The sequence below is a fragment of the Clarias gariepinus genome, chromosome 14 (genome assembly GCF_024256425.1).
Source record: "Clarias gariepinus isolate MV-2021 ecotype Netherlands chromosome 14, CGAR_prim_01v2, whole genome shotgun sequence".
Classification (NCBI taxonomy): domain Eukaryota; kingdom Metazoa; phylum Chordata; class Actinopteri; order Siluriformes; family Clariidae; genus Clarias; species Clarias gariepinus.
This window is the reverse complement of record NC_071113.1, coordinates 30,325,257-30,343,001: the sequence shown is the minus strand read 5'-3', so window position 1 is coordinate 30,343,001 and position 17,745 is coordinate 30,325,257. Positions and strand designations below refer to the sequence as shown.

The 17,745-nt window shown below is 39.6% G+C and overlaps 1 protein-coding gene across 2 annotated transcripts in view; it reads right to left on the bottom strand.

Annotated features, from left to right (window-relative positions):
* Window positions 1-17,745, bottom strand: part of cpxm2 (carboxypeptidase X (M14 family), member 2) — a 47,384-nt gene that overhangs the window by 23,751 nt on the left and 5,888 nt on the right. For both annotated transcript variants that reach the window (XM_053511821.1, XM_053511820.1), the window contains exons 2-3: window positions 16,478-16,558; window positions 516-625 (exon numbers count right to left, since the gene is read on the bottom strand). In XM_053511821.1, the coding sequence (XP_053367796.1) occupies window positions 516-625; window positions 16,478-16,558 (191 nt within the window). The remainder of the gene's footprint in view (window positions 1-515; window positions 626-16,477; window positions 16,559-17,745) is intronic.

Genomic DNA, 17,745 nt, shown 5'->3' with positions numbered 1-17,745 from the left:
ATTTAATTAAATTATTTGTTCAGCCTGGAACTGATCAGCAGATCATATCTGTGCCAAAAACAAAATTCAATATATTTATATTCAATATATAAAATATAATCTTTTCACAAACCTTACAAATATCAGTTTAATATCTCATAACCACTCCGCCCCCTGCAGGTGGAACAGCTCCATCTGTCTCAGGTCCAAATTCATGCTAACGTTTACACGGTGAGAACAATGTGGTAAAGAGTTATTATAACTTTTACTTGTGTACAGTACAGGATATACAGAACCCCAGTGAAGAGTCAGTATGAATACGATGTCATAATTCTGTTTATCATTAATGTAATATAGTGTATTGGCTGCTCAGTCTGCTTATTGGGTGATTAGCGCTTTACACACTTAGCTAAAGCCTCACAGGGGGTGTATCATATCAATACCATATCTAACGTTACACTTTACTACATGACATATCGATTAGAACCGTTTGAATTTATATAAATCCAGGTGAGTGTAGAGTAATAAAGAGCTACCTGGATGTTGAGTCGTCCTCGGTGAGCTCCCAGACCGTAGCGCAGCATGCTGGAGGCGTGAAGCTGGAAGTCATCGATTTTCAGAGTCTCCAGGCCGAGAGGAGGACAATCTAACGACACAGAGAGAACATTTACACCAGGAACAGCAGTGTCGGACATTACACAGGAAACACGGTGGTGCCGTGACCCGCCTCTGTCTTATCAAGTCAAACAACAACAGAATAAAGTAAAAGACACATGACTGCTGCATACAGTACATCTGCAAAATATAACATTGTCAGGAATCAGAATTATTACACACACAGTGTTGAGTAGTAAAAGCATCAATGACACGGTGGTGTGACGGAGTGGAGCTCGTGTTACGATGTTGTTGGCTTGATACTGAGAATTCACAATGAAGTGTAAACTACTGTACAGTATTCTGTCCTAAGGAAGATGATAAAAAAAACTAAACTAAAAGCTTTATGTTTGACTCTGACACTGGAGACTCCTTCCATTCAACATCTCCTGACCAATCAGAATCCAACCAATATGGCTGTCCTGTAGAATACATCACAAGTGTATCATTCCTACGACTCAAGCGTCTGTGGGACGTGCTGGACAAGGAGGATGTACTGAAGAACTCTGGAGTGTCCAAGGGGGGATTTTATTGCCATAAGTGGACACTATGAGGAACGCGTAAAAATCAAAAAGCATATTATTGCTTTTAGGTTATACTGTATACGTATATGTGAAATTATATTTATTTTTAGATAAAGTTTCTGAAGTTTGTTTAAGAGCAAATAAAATTTCCTGCACACATTTTTACGACATGAACCCGGCGCGAGCATGAGCTCAGAACTGCAGAATGTAAAGTAAATAAAGCTGTAAAATATCGGACTAATTGCCATCAGCAGGATGCGGGATGACAAACTCCGCCTTTGTTCAGGGTCTGTGGTTTGTCTTGGCCTGGCCTCCAGTCTTTTTCATGCCATTTCAGCCAGAAAATACGATGTGGTGTTTGAATGTGTGAGATCAGACACTGGAGAGAGAGAGAGAGAGAGAGAGAGAGAGAGAGTCTGCTGTGACCGACACTGAACAGCATTCTGAGCAAAATACTGCGTCTGGAGAACAGCTTTCAGAAAAGCAAGACTGTCTCTCTCTCTCTCTCTCTTTCTCTCTGTCTGTGTGTGTGTGTGTATTCAATATGCTGACCACATGCTCCCTGTTACATAACCGCACACGGCTTGAACACAAAGGTCAGTGCAGATGTTGGAATCCCAAGTGTATTGGAAAGAAGGAAAATTCCACCTAATTAAGTCTAATAAACGTTTCCTCAGGCTGAGCCGAGGCCGCGAGTTATTAATCATAATCACGCAGGAGACACGATGCTGCATCCTGCGTACGAGACACTTCACAAGCTTTAATATTTACTATAAACATCAGTGTGTTAGAAGAGGTTTATTAATGAGAGTTAATACTGGAGAAAAGTGGAATGAAGGTATGAAAGGGCATGGAGGAGGAGAGAGAGGAAGAAAGGTTTAGAGAGGGTCAGCAGGAAGGAGGAAAAGAAGGTAGTAGAGAAAAAGAAAGAAATAAAGAAGGAATGAATTAATTAATTCCTGGTATTAAAAGAAAGGAAGGAAAAATAAGTAAACGGAAAACAAGCAAGAAAGAGCAGAAGGAAGGTATTTTCAGTATTAAAAGAAATAATGGAAGGAAAGAGGGAAAGAAGAAAGAATAACATATTGAAACAGGGAAGAAAGTGAGAAAAAGAAAGAAAGAAAATTAATAAGAATTAATAATAGACAAAGTGGAAGGACGGAATTAAAACTGCATATAGGGAGAGAGAAAAGAACAAAGATTTAGAGAGAATCAGAAAGATGGACAGGAAAGAATGAGGAAAAGAAGGGAGAATGTAGTGGAAGAGGAAGAAAGAAAGACTGGTATTAAAGTAAAGGAGTGCACAACAAAAGAAAAAAGAAAACAAAAGAACAAAAGAAAGAAAAAGAAGTGTGTGTTTAATCGAGGCTTCTGATTGGTCAGTTGCCGTAAAACACATTATGACATCATAGGCTTGAAAGTTTTAATGAGCCAACGTTTAGCTTCTCTCAGAAGACTGTTGCTATGGAAACGTTCTCCTAAGTTGTTAGAGCGAGCGCTTTGATGTGACCCTGAGCTATGGTCTGTAGCAGTAAACTACTGTATGTACATGTGATATCCAGGGATGTGAACCCATACGCTTGTGAACTGCTGTCCGGACTCCACAGGTACGAGCGGAAGTAAAAACTGCTCAGTACCTGCACACGGCTCAGTGTGTTACCCACACACTCCACCGATTCATCAGAAGACTGATTACACGGATGGCATGGGGAGGCTTAATGAGCTCGTGTGTCAGTGTAATAATCATTAATTAAATGAGTTTAATTACATTAGCCTTGTGAGTTATTAAACAGGAAGTAGGCCAGTCTTACATCAGGCGTATTCTCCCTCTAGCCTTATTTAGGTCATCGTTCGGTTGTTTGAGAAATAAACCGCTCCCGACCCACTTCCTGTACGGCCAACATTATTCACCTGTCTGAGAGCAATGAAACACCTCTGATATTTATAAAACGAGAAGAAAAGCTTCTGTCTCCAGGAGGAAGAAAATACCACCACCACCCGCTCGTCTGATAACGCACTTCTTCTCCTCCAGAAACACCTCATTCACGACCCACAAGAACACACACACACTCAGAAACCTCAGACTGAGGAAGTCAGGGCTCTAAAGGGTCGAGCTGAAATTACACACATCAGTGTTCAGATCTCAGAAATGACAACAGACATAACAGAAGTTATGCTTGGAGATCCATCCATCCATCGATTATCTATACCACTTATCCTGTGTAGGGCTTGGAACAAACTCCACTCACACTCACACACACAGACACACACACACACACACTCAAACCTATAACCTTGGAGGTGTCAGGTAACGGAGCTTACCACTGAAAAATCATGCTGCCTGGAGGGATGTGGAGGTGTCTCAAAGAAAATACTCCTAGATATGACACACTCAATTAATTGATTATACCTTCCCTTTAAATTTTTAATTGAAGGGAACATCTCTCTCTCTCTCTCTCTCTCTCTCGCTCTCTATTGGTCAGAACCGTTCCCAAGCTAAAGAAAAAGACCCACTGTGCCAGAATCTGCAGATCCACTCCACAACGATATCTTCTAAATACATCTGGCAGGACTTCCAGAGAGCAAGGGTGTCGTAGGAGGCCCTCACACTCTGATAAAGATATGAAGTTCTTTATATTCTACTATCTTGAAAATATCGAAGAATGCAGCAGGAGCAGGGTCAAACGGAAAAGAAAATGGGCATTTATCAGGTTCATGCTCCTTCCTAGCCGTGTTCCTGTCAGGTTCTCAATGCGTCATGGAGAAACTAATTTCCACTCACGCACGTCATCACACGCTCACCAGGTGCGGTGTCCGAAGTTCAATCAGTTCGCACCACCCTCCGACCACCACCAACCACCGCTTAAAGGTTTGGGATTACTTGCAAATTTCTTTTTTTCCAAAAAAACCCCAACATTTTCATGCAATTTACAAAAATTCTTTCCATTTCACAAACAACTGAAGTTAGCCGGAATTCTGTAAAGAAGGAGCGTCCAGGATACTCTCCGGATCTAAACCTTCTTGAGCTGTTGTGGAAGGAGCTTATGGACCAGAGAAAGACTTCATCAAGCCAATCCATCTTGTGGGAGACGCTCCAGGCTCATCAGATTATCTTGACGAATTGACAGCTAGAATGTCTGCCAGGCTGTAATTTCTGCAAAAGGTGTTTTTGTTTGATGAAGCAGTCAAGTTTGAAGAACATTAATTATCATTGTCATCAAAATCATTATTTCTAACTCTAACAATGTCCGCATATTTTTATATTCAGACTAATTCCGTGTGCATTTGCTTGGAAAACAATACAGTTTCTAAGTAATCCCAAACTTTTGAGCGGTAGTGTATATCAGAATTTATACTAAATACTCTGAACATTATTAACATCAGCTGTTATGGCTGAACTGGATGCCACCTAACACACAGTATGAGTGCAGTTCAATCCCTGCTCTCTGTTTCACCCAGATGAGGATGGGTTCCCTGTTGAGTCTGGTTCCTCTCAAGGTTTCTTCCTATTTCCATCTCAGGGAGTTTTTCCTTGCCACTGTTACCCTCGGCTTGCTCACTAGGGACGATCTGATCATTCTGATTCATACACACTCACATTCCATACAAAAACACGAATTAAATTATTCTTTTGATTGTGTAAAGCTGCTTTGTGACAATGACAATTGTTAAAAGCGCTATACAAATAAAACTAAACTAAATTGAATAAAACGTGACATAGATGAAATAACCAGAAGAACGTGATATGAGCCCAATTGGGAACGTGGCTCAGTGTGACGGCGCGGTCTTTAAAATGACAGACTTGATGAGGTCAATCCTCCACCCCTGGAAGGGACTCGGTGGTTTTCTGTTCCTGCATGAAACCAGCACCATGAGGAGAGAGAAGGAAGAAGCTCTTATGTCTTTCCAAACACCCCAGATGACTTTTAAATGTGGTTTTAATCCATTATTTCCACCAGGAGCAGCTGCATCACATTCCAGCTGCGATACAGCAGATCTCCGCCACTCTAGTCAATCCAGGCACTTCCTAGATGTGACAATCCACTCTACTGAAGATACGCACCTAATCCAAATCAAATTTAAATAGTATTTGTCAGGTACACAACCGTACACAGTACGATGTGCAGTGAAATGATTATATACGACTGTCTGTGAATACAATTAAACCAAAGATAGATTTTCCAATGAAATAAAGTGGAAATGTTAAAATTTTAGGATGTAATATGCAGATTTGCCAACTTTATAGAATTAAAAATAGAAATATATATATATATAAAATAAACAGAAACTACAGAAATGCAAAGTGTAATTTTGCACTGAGAGGTATAAAATATCGATCTAAATAAGTAAAAGAAAGGTTTTGTCTGTACATGGAATAAAAACTCCATTAGTGATCATTTTTACGTTTCATAAACTGGAGGACCAGAAACCTGTCTCTGTCTGTCTGTCTAGACGTTACTGAATCTCCTGCAGTCCTCAGATCTCTGGCTAAAGTTTAATCTGCACCATCAGTGAATCTAAATGTGGAGTAAAAGTGATGTTATGAACAGTTATGTGTGGGATTTAATAATCTACTGTAAAATAATCTACTAATGCGCTACTGTCTTAATGTAAACAAACACCTGCACCAATAGATATTAATTAGAAAAGATAAAGTGAATATTTTGACTGGGATTAGTTCATATTTTCACTTTGGCTGAAATAACAGCGCTGAAGTGGTATAAGTGAATTTTAACACGCTGGAGTGGTTTTAAGACAAAACTTCATCTTTATCCTTTTCTCTACTTTTTCCATTTCTCATCTGTGATTCACTCTCCAATTACCGAACAGGGAGTGTATTTGTCTGAGCACCAAAGAAGGACAACTTAGTGTAAACAAGGCGTAAGATACTCAACCTTACAGAATGGGATTTCTTTGTATTAATAAGTTAGACAGAGAGTTCTGCTGTACAGAGAGACACACAGACATGGACGTGGGCTTCAACCTCAAATAATAATAATAATATTAATAATAATAATAATAATATCACTGATTACATTAAAGATCAGCAGATTATTTTTAGATTTAACCTTTTAACTGTTTCTACAAACTATTTAACCGCCAACTACGCGTACTAATGGTACTATAAAATATATGAAGTGTAAGATACGGTGTGTGAGAGTGACAGCAGTGTGATTGTCTCTGTGCCAAAGTGTAACCTAGCCCTGATTTTATGTGTAAATGAGCGATGTGCAACATAGCGAGTAATATGCTATCCTGACCTTGATGTGTAGCAGGAATGTAGTGTGTGTGTGTGTGTGTGTGAGAGAGAGAGAGAGAAAAACAAAAACAAAACAAATCCGATCAGTTTAGTCCACCTGCTCCTCAGAAGACCCTGATTCAAGGATATTTGGAGTTAGATTAAATGTGTGTGTGTGTGTGTGTGTGTGTGTGTGTGTGTGTGTGTGTGTGTGTGTGTGTGTTTGAGCCAAAGTATACAGCTGCACTTGAAATCTGTTCTTTTATTGGATTTTATGATTGATCAGACGAAGCTCGCTGTCTCATGAGGAGCAAAGAAATAAAGCAAGTGGAACTCAGGACACTGTCTCTCTGTCTCTCTGTCTCTCTCTCTCTCTCTCTATCTCTATCTCTTGATCTTTGTCATGACCCGAATCACGAATGCCATATGACTCACTGCGCTAGCAATCCTGAAATATGCACTTCTCTTTTCTTTCTTCTGAAAACAAACCCTTGCCCCATGTACACGACTCATACTCGTCTTTATTGTCTTTTTGAGGGGGACTTTATATGTTCTGAGTGTGAAGGTCATTAAAGGGAAAATAAGGCAAAAACAAAAAGAGTAAAATCATTATAGTTGTGTGTGTGTGTGTGTGTGTGTGTGTGTGTGTGTGTGTTATACAACATCGTCTTGTGATTCTCTTGTTCCGGGGCACTTCCTCAGAGGGTAAACATGTAGGGATCTGTGGGAAATGTCCTTTTTAATCCATGCCATAAAAGACTTTGGAACATACGACCGCTACAGGGAGAGGAATGAGGTCACACAGCCAAGCCCCGCCCATCTGTTTCACACACTCTCCCATTACACACACAGTGTCAATGTTTTTTTCTAAATATGTGGAGGATGTGTGTGTGTGTGTGTGTGTGTGTGTGTGTGTGTGTGTGTGTGTGTGAGTTGACTGTGAGCAAACCATCTGCCTGCAGGCTTGTCTTTCTGTACCACACACACACACACACACACACACTGATGTGACACCTTTCTCTGTTTCGATCTGCTTTTCAGTTTCACTCCCACACACGAAAAACGATTTGACAATATGGATTTCTCAGGAAAGGGATCTGAAATGTGATGCCTCTGTCTCTAAAACATGCAGACACACACACACACACACACACACACACACACGTTATGTGATGATTTCAGATGTCAAAGAGACAAGTAAAGCAAAAAATAATATCTTGTGTATGTCAAAGAAAACGCTGACTAACGACTGTCACATTGTAACAAATGTCACAAATCAAAAGTACAAAATAAAAATGTTCATACTGTAGGTGTCCTGTGTGTGTGTGTGTGTGTGTGTGTGTGTGTGTGTGTGTGTGTGTGTGTGCTGGCATTGGAAACATGAAGTTGCAGTGAATATCGAATATTACAGCTTACAGTGATCATAAAAAATGAATTAAAATGAAATGAAATGAAGAAACACCAACATGTTATAAATAAAAAACAGAATCACTGCTTTGGGGAAGGACCACGCCCTCCCAGGAATGACTTGTAACCTCAATCAGGTAAAGCTAATCACATTCTCAAAGCTATTTGACTTTTATCTGAGATCGGCTGTGGTCGTATTGATTCGCTCAGAATGAAAACCTGGAGCATTTCAGTCCCTGGTAGTGAAACTAAAGCAAACAATTAACTATGGGTGGCAGGGCACTGTCAAACGATGTCCTGGATAAAGTTGTGCACAGGCGATAACAGGAGAAGGATACGAATAAAAAAAATTAAAGGCTTTATCACCGCCTATCTATTAAAGTCTATTAATATAAAGTGGAATGTATTTGGTGCAAAACAGACCCTCCCTGGATCATGACGTCACTCCAAACTGGATGAAAGAGCCAGAAGGAACCTTGAGGCCCACAGCAACTCTTAAGCAGTGCAATATGACAATAAGTGGTCACTTCATAAGTGCCTCAGTGATACTGTTCTATAAAATGTTCTTCTATAACCAGAAGACGTCTGTACCGAGCTAAAAGCACTGATCACTATATTACATTTTAGGGACCTGGTGGCCAACAGACACAGCCTTGAGAAAGCCATTAATTCAATTCAATTTTATTTTATTTGTATAGCGCGTTTAACAATTGTCATTGTCGCAAAGCAGCTTTACACAATCATAAGAATTATTTAAATTTGTATGGAATGTAAATGTGTATGAATCAACATGATAAGACTGTCGGTGATGAGCAAGCCGAGGACGACGGTGGCAAGAAGAAAACTTCCTGAGATGGTAATAGGAAGAAACCTTGAGAGGAACCAGACTCAACAGGGAACCCATCCTCATCTGGGTGAGAACGGATAGCAGGGATTGATCTGCACTCATACTGTGTGTTAGGAGGCTGGGAGTTTAGTATACTGTAATAGGAGATGTGTTTAAGTTAATATGGGGACAAAAATCTAAATAGCATCTAAATAACTTTTTTTTTTTTAAATCATAAGAGAAATTTTTACAAGCATTTGTACTTTTAATATTGTTTCCAATTAAACATGTCTCACCTACACTGAGGTTCTTTCTTGTGTGTGTGTGTGTGTGTGTGTGTGTGTGTGTGTGTGTGTGTGTGTGTGTGTGTGTCCTAGCACTTAAACAAGCCAGCCAAGATCCTTTCCCTTTCCATTTGGCACACACTCTGTACGTGGCTGTCAAGAGCAATTCGAGAGCCACATATCCTGCTGCAGGCGGTACAGCTGAACACAGCATGTGAGATTAGTTCTCTGGATTGTCAGATGCTTTTCCTTTGGTTTGTCTTTTGGGATTCCTGCATGGGGAGTCCAACTAAGCTAACAGAGCTCCACAGTGCCTTGTTAACAGCCAGATGTTTAGAGTCACCGAGTTTGATGTTAGACCGCTTTATGATATATTTTCCTTAGTTGGGATTTATATCTAAGGATTTGTTGTCCATGTCCTTAGTTTATAACTGGCGTGGACCATTCAGGACAGCAAATAACACCGGAGTACATTTGACCCCAAAGTCCAGTACATTTATGTAAACACCCGGTATCCTGGCCAGGAGCAGAGGAGCACACTGAACTTCAGTGAACTTGAAAAATTGGCCTCAAACATGCCATGTACTCCGGCACTGTTCAAGTTGGGTATGATCACTAACCATATCATAACATGGAAGTGGAACTTTGGTTAGAATGTGATGTCATCAACATTTCCTGTGTCATCCAAAATCTCCTCCTCTGGGAGAGCCACTCCTGATATTCTGTGTGTCTCAATTCTGGGGCCAAAATCTTCAAAGGGGGCTTTTAAAGTCAAAGTGACTTGAAGATATGTCACCAAACAAGACCAAACTATATCAAGATTCGAGCCAGGGAAGAGCCTGCAAGAGATCCCTGACCTCTAATGGATTATCAAACAAAAAAATATTGATTCATTCTCACATTCCAAAGGCAGGTTAATCACCAATAATTCTTTATCCTGTACAGGGTCTTGGCCGGCCTGGAGCCAATCTCAGGAGACGCAGGGCACAAGGCTGAACCCCCTGGACAGGATGCCAATCCACCCTGCGGGCGATTTGGGAACGTCAATTAACTAATTCTAAAGGTCTTTGGTGGGAAACCCATCAAGCATGGGGAGAACATGCAAATTCCATGCACGCAGACCCCGAGGCGAGAATCGAACCCGGACCCTGGGGGTGTCCAAGAATACAGTATAATACGCAGGATACATAAAATCTGCTGTCTGAGTGACAGGTTTTTGTAAAATGTGCTTAAGTGTTATTACACGACCTTAACTAGCTGTGGCTTGGCGGCCCGAATCTGCTCTATGTCACATTCTTTTATTTTATCGCGATTATTATGATTTTATAGGTAATTTAAACTTCACATTATGTTGACGTGATGGTACGGGTGCAAACAGCTGATGACGCAGTTGAGAATCTATCCGTATGACTTTGCTTCCATCTTCACGGTCCATGCAGTCAGAGAAGGACGTGTGACCGAAATGGAGACACACCCATTGTTTCCAAAATATCAATAATATATTTTGTCCATGTAGTCTATTTCCGCTTTGTGTTTATTGGTGGATCACAATGCTGCCACCTGCTGTATGGGAGAGTGTAGACGTGAGAGTTTTGGGGAATTTCTAAGCCGGGAGAGGGGTCAACTGTTCCTGAGCAGAGTACAAACAAATCTACAGTATCTAGTGGCAAAAAAAAGCATGAGTATATGTTTTGCATAAAAAAAAAACTCTTGTCAATCACTGGCATTTTTAGTAATTGGAACATCCCACTTTTTCCACACACACACACACACATAAATACACATATGTAATTTCCAAGATTCCTTCTGTTACAATCTCTCTCATTCTATCTCCAGATGGTCCGTGAGCTCCTAACTACACAATCTCACAGATTGTGGCGATTTTCCCTCTCTCTCTCTCTCTCTCTCTCTCTCTCTCTCTCACACACACACACACACACACACAAACACACACACACACACACACACACACACTGCAGGATTTCCCCACTGGGATATTCTGAAATGTGGAAATGTGACATCGTTCTTTAAATTGTGCACGTGACTTTACAGAAACACACACACACACACACACACACACACACACACACACACACACTTCTTAGCATTTTAATTCATCCGTGCCTCTCTCTCTCTTTCTCTCTTGTGCACGTGTGCACTCTCTCTCACACACCAACACACAGATGATTGGCAGATTCCCAAATAGCATCTTCTTCAATGTGTCACCGCCTTCTCATATGCACACACACACCTACACACACACACACACATACAAGGAACAGCCAGGAGTTCCCTCAACACCATCTTGTGACATGTGACAACCCACCCTCTCTCTCTCTCTCTCACACACACACACACACACATACAATTCCACTGATGCATGTTCTCTAATGCAGCCGTCACATCTTTCCCCCTCCTCTCTGTCTCTCCCTCTCTCTCTGTCTCTCTATTTGGCTCCCTCTCTCTCCCAATCTCTTTATTACACTCTCTTCCTCCCTTCTTCCCTCTCTCCACCTCTCTCTCTCTGTCTTGTTCCTGCTCTCTCACATGAAATACCTCTTTTCAGACTATTCATGAGGCAATATATTGGCAATATAATAGACTCCTATTATATTTAGTTCAATGCTCGTCCTCTTCTCCTTCACATATCGTCATAATGTCCCGCGGGTAAAGGAAAAAATAAAAAGGCTGTATTCGTCTTCAGTCAGCGTTTTCTATGCCCCTTTTTTCAGGTTTTAAAGTGGTGGTCTAGACACTATTGAGAAACTCAGACTCATTTATTCTGAACAACCGGAGAACCTCAGAGGTGTGATCTACACCCAGGTGATTTTGTAGGTAATAATCTAAAAGTGTAGCTTCTGTAGAAAAACAAACACTCGAGAGCAGCTTCACAACACGACTCTGAACACAAGGAACTTTTTCTACATAATTATAGACGTAACATTTAAACCTAATTGTCTGGCTCTGATCACTCTGAATTATTCTACATCTATAGAACAGTGAGTGAGCAGACCGGTCCCTGAGCAGTGCCGAGGATGTCTCTTCCGTCCAAACATTACTAATGAAAGACGTGAACATCCTGAAATGATCTAAAGTGATTCCGTTCTTTATTCGGTGCGTATTCCCAGAGATCACGCAGCTTCACTCAGCTAACACTTTTTTCCTGCCAGGCGCTCAGACGTGTCTGCTTTAGCCTTAGGCTTTTCTATATGACTTCAAATAAATGAATAACACGTACTGTATATGCAGCACATCAGTGACTTGTCAACAAGAATAAAGGAAAATACACATCATCATCATCATTTGTGTCTGGTGATACCACGGTTCATATGTTTAGCTCTAATCTTTTAAGTAAGTGGTTAGATTAGCTAGCTTACGGTGTACGTCCACCCATCTACATCTAGGAACCTCCATAATCCAATTAGGGACTGTGGAGGCCAATGGTGATTACCAGTGTACCATTTATTCCCAGTTGTACAACCATGGTAAGACCTCAAGTCAACATTTACACACTACAGGCAATGTGGAAGCGCCAACTAGCTCAATCTTTCTCTGGAGGAAACCGTAGTATCCAGAGAAAACCCACCAAACACAGGGAGAACATGCAAACTCCATGCACACAGACCTGAGGAAGGAATCAAACACGAACCCTGGAGGTGTGAGGCCAGAGTGATAACCACTACCCCATAATTATGTACCATAAATTATCCTTGAAGGTTCCCCTGTAAGAGTGGTGGTCAGTGCGATGATAAATGTGTTGGTCAACGTGGTGGTTAACTTGGTGCTAAGAGTGGTAAAAGTGATGTTCAAAAGTGGATCAAAAGCATTAACCCCACCCTGCCTCGACACCAAACTCTAAGTGAGCACAGGCCTTAACTCTCTCAGCTCCAGGGTGCGCTGTATCATAATCATCCCAAAGCACTGACCACTGCTTCCTACCAAGCTGGGGAAAATCAACAATAATTTACTTGAAAAAATATACATACTGGAGATCAGAGGCGGCAGAAGTACACAATCTCAATACTCAAGTGAATGTAAAAGTACTTGCATAAAAATGTACTAAACTTCAAGTAGAAGTACCACTTACATTTTTGTACTTAAGTACTAAGTACATGTTCTAATTACAGTATGCACTTTAGGTATTAAACTGGGAACTTTCTACATTTTTATACAGAAGAGACAGAATAAAGTGCACGTGCAAATGTGCAAACAAAAGTGACTTCACAATAAGTCTGACTTGGTGTCTTCCTGAATTACCCCATGGAGATAAATAAAGTTTTCTGAATTTAATTGAATATGATACAAAATGACACAATATGATTTCCACATTGTTCAGACTCTTTTAGATGGAACAATAATTCATAATGAATGATGATTGTCTATAGAAATATGGCCAAACTGCCTTCCCTCAATAACCTGTTTAGCAGTGTTGATGGATTCATGTTTTAACCAATAAATCACCAGATCATTTCACCGTGTGACCCTAATGATAAAGTAAAGAACAAGTTGTTATCTTTATTTCTATGAGTTTAGAACCCCAGGATCTCAGGATCAAAACCAAGGACCTTGAAGCTGCAAGTCTGCCACCAGCGTAGAAACTAATGTATAACTAATGTATAACTCTCAGGATCAAAATCAGATAAGCGTCAGCTCTGTAATAGAAATATTATTGTTGCTAAATTGATCCAAGTGCATCAAATGTTTTAAATTAACATTTGAGTTGAGCTGGTTTTCTTGCTAAACACACACACACACACACACACACCACACACGTTTGGCAGAAAACGAAAGTATTTCAGGACCTCATCATCAGCAGGACTGTTCCTGCAGGATATTAATCACAATAATGATCTGAGATTGTTAACTATTTGTTTTATTATTTATTTATTTATTTATTTATTTAAACACATAGTTGATGGCATGCCGTTTTTAACCCATTCAGGTTAAATATATACAGTATATATATTTTTCCAACTTTAAAACTCACTTCAGTTCCTCTAAAGAGCCTGATATGATCTTTAAATTGTTGTAATAAAAGTGTTGACAATAAAATAATGTGCGTTTAAAGAGATTTTCATAATAAAGCTATAAAACACTCCGTGTAAAAACCCTTTGGGTGAATGAGACGATTATTTTGACCACTGCGCGATGCACAGAAGGCTCCTGTGAGAAATTCAACCACAGGCTTGTTTTGAGAAAATAAAAAGCTCTTTTTCCATTTCAAAAATTGACAGACTTCTGTGTGTCTTTACTTCTGTTTTTATTCCATGGTAACGACAAAAACAAAAAAAGTGCAACTCAGCATCTTGGAAATGTGAGGTGTTCCACATGAGTTTGTGCTTTTACTGGAACGCAGATTCACTTTGACACACACACACACAAACACACACACACACACACAAACTCATTACACATAGATTCACATTTGGATAAATCAGATATATTAGTTTTTACGTGCTGAACGTTATTGTGTAAGGTGTCGTTGCTAAAGAGCAGTACACACATTGTTGCTGAAGAACTTCAGCCAAGGAATTAGTCCAGGAAATTTTAGCTTATAATTATTAACTGAGTAACTTCATATCAAGAACTCAAGCAAAGAACTTTTCGTTCCGACCTTAATCGCATGAAAACTACAGCAGGGGGCGGAGCTTTTTCGTAAGAAGCCAAAAAGTTATGGACTAGTCTTCTAATTAATGTTCGGGACTCAGACTCAGGCTTAGTGTTTAAGTCCAGGCCAAAAACCTATTTATTTAATCAAGCATTTTTGTTAATAGATTAGCCTTAGGTAAAGGAGCAGATCTGGGGGACTCATGGACGTAGAGTATTATGGTGAACTGGTATGTTTAGATGCTGTCACTCTGATTGATCACTCAGGTTCGTTGATGGTGAAATGATTGGCCGCTTTACATCCCAGTTTCCCCTCATGTCTGTGTTTCCTTCTGGCTCTCCCTTTTAGTTATGATGTCATAGTTGGGTAGGGTCCATGGGCCATAGTTGAATAGGGGTAGCTCGATGGTTATGGAAGGACCCAAGCATGACCAAGTTGCCCCTGTTGGGTTCTTAACCATCAACTGCTGAAGTATAACGAGATTAAAATGTAAGTCGCTCTGTATACGGGCGTCTGGCGATTGCTAAAATGTAAATGTAGTCCTGCCGGAGTCCCTGCTTTCTCTGAGATGCCAGTAATCCATACCCCCTCTGCCCTCTGGACCTGTCTGATTCATCCTGGTGCCCCATGTCTCATCGCATGGAGGTCCCATGTGGTCTGTTTAGGATGGGTGTGGCGACTGGGGGCGGGTCCACCTGATGACCATGAAGACGTTCCAGGCCTTGGCTGATGCAAGTTTTTTCTCTGATGGCTTGTGACTGCAGTAACTCAATAGTCCAGTGGACTTTATATGAATATAAACACCTTTGCTGTTTTACTAAACTTTTAACCTCATACTGTAGCACACAGATATAGCAGGGACTGATTTATGTTCATACTGTCTGTTTTCATCCAAATGAGGATGGATTACATGTTGAGTCTGGTTCCTCTCAAGGTTTCTTCCTAATTCTATATTAGTTTGCCCATCTGGGACAATCTGATGGTTAAGGTCTATGCTTTTTTCATAAGTGTCCTAATTTATTTTCCAATTTTTTTTTGATGAGTTATATAATTTAATTAGAATTTAAAAACAGTAACTTTAGCCCATTATTTTGCCCATTAATGGTTTTAGCATGTACTGTACAAGAGCTTGTTCAAGAAATACAGATTTTTTGGACGGAAAACAAAATAAATATATATTTTCTCTAAATAAAGCCAAGCATAATATGAAAATGAATTAATGTAAATGTATTAAATATAATAATAATAATAATAATAATAATAATAATAAACTTGCGGCCCTATGTGAACTCTAATTTTAAAAACCTTTGGTGCCACTTTATGCCTTTAATGCAGAATTTCTAACTGTTTACTCACATCTCTTTTTTTTCAGGTTTGCATCAGACATGTTTTTATTTCAAATATTATAAGTTCTAGTCACATGACTTAGTATGCCTTTTAGAAACATTCATTAAAAATTGCATATATAAGTTTTTTTCCCATGATTTCTTCATGTTTTAACAAATTGTTTAACAAAAATAAAAATGTGAATGATAGTTTAAATGTTTAGTGATTACAATAAACACAACATAAATATTGTGATTTGTTGATATTAAATAAAAACTTAAGATCAGGAACTTTCATCTAATAAATCTAAGATCAGAAAATTTTTCAGTGTCAATTTTAGTCCAATGATTTTTACATTCGAAACTCACAAATGTCTGGGAATGTAAAGCCTGGATGTTAATCCTAGAAACAAAGAATTTAGACCAGCCTTGAATTTAGGATCAGGAACTTCTAGGCTAAAATTTATACCCAGAATCACAGCCAATCACAGCGCCTCCAGCATGGAGTGAACTTCAACTTACCATCTACTCAAACCACACCTCTTTATTATGTTTGAAAATTATTTCCTACCAAAAACCTTTTAAAGTACGCTGTTTTTAAAAAAATATATATTTTTTTACTAAAACATACCCACTGTCTCGGAGCGGTAATGTCCGTCTGCTTCACTGATGCTGTTTGCGTTCTTCTCAGCCTTCTTGTTTGAAGATTTCACTAAAAACACAAACAGAATAAAGTTTGTGTGGGTGTCAGCCATTAAACATTGCTTTGGACATTAGCATTACTAAGAGGTTATGAAAACACTTCTGTTTATAAAGTTCTCACGCTCAGAAAGATGAAGAACTTCAAAACAAGATCATGTTTTTGGAGCTAGAACATTAAAGCAGGCACTACGGCACCACCATTAGGTCAGTCCAGAGTTCCTCCATTGGGACCATAAGTCATAAACTTTTTTAAATTGAAACTGCAACTATTCTTATATTGGTCCTTTACACATTTTTCCTTGCTTGTACATTTGACCTTCTTGCAACACACACTGAAAGCTGCTGCTGGTTTCTGGCTTTAGATCCAAACTTGGTTTTCTAGTCACTTACTGTAAATGTTTTCTATTTTTTGAAGAGGAAGAACAAGAAAAAGAAGAAGCACCCTTACAAATCTAAAAACAATTTCAACAAAAGGCACCAAATACTTAAAGCCATAATCAAATTTAATAATAAATGTTCAAACTCAACAGCATTTGCAAAAGATAATGAGTTTGTATCCCAGTGATACCACAGTAACCATGTAGAGCATCTTCTCTCTCCTCCTTGTCAATCAGACTGACACTAGCCAGTCGTGGAGCTTTGTGAGCTCATGTACTTTATAGTATGTGGAAGAGGGTAAACAATCCTATCATGGGTAAAAAATTGTTGAATAGCTTCACATGTCACAAAGGAACATGTCTTTTATCATTTCTTTGTGTCTTAAACATACAGTGCATGTGCATAATTGTAAGATTCAGTAAAGATCCACTTTTCAACAGTGGCAAAGTTCACCATGAGTTTAAATTCACCCTGTTGAATTTTGACTTTCTTCTGTATCTGGACCCCAAACATGGCAGTCAGCAGGGCACAGCAGCTTGGCGCAACCAAAGGACAGCACTCCCAATGTGAAGACGTGGGAGAAGAGGTAGAATACATGCTAGGTTAAAGCCTAGAGCTACAGTACACATCCACTGCTACCTAGCCTGCTGATCTATTACATCCATTTTCTCAAAAAACAAAGTAGATGAGCTGAGAATTAAGATGACAACTCAGCATGAGATCAGCGAGTGCTGTGCTCTTATTCTAACAGAAACCTGGCTTTCGGACAACACGCCAGACTCTACAATCCGGCTCCAGATACACAATGTGGGGACCGCA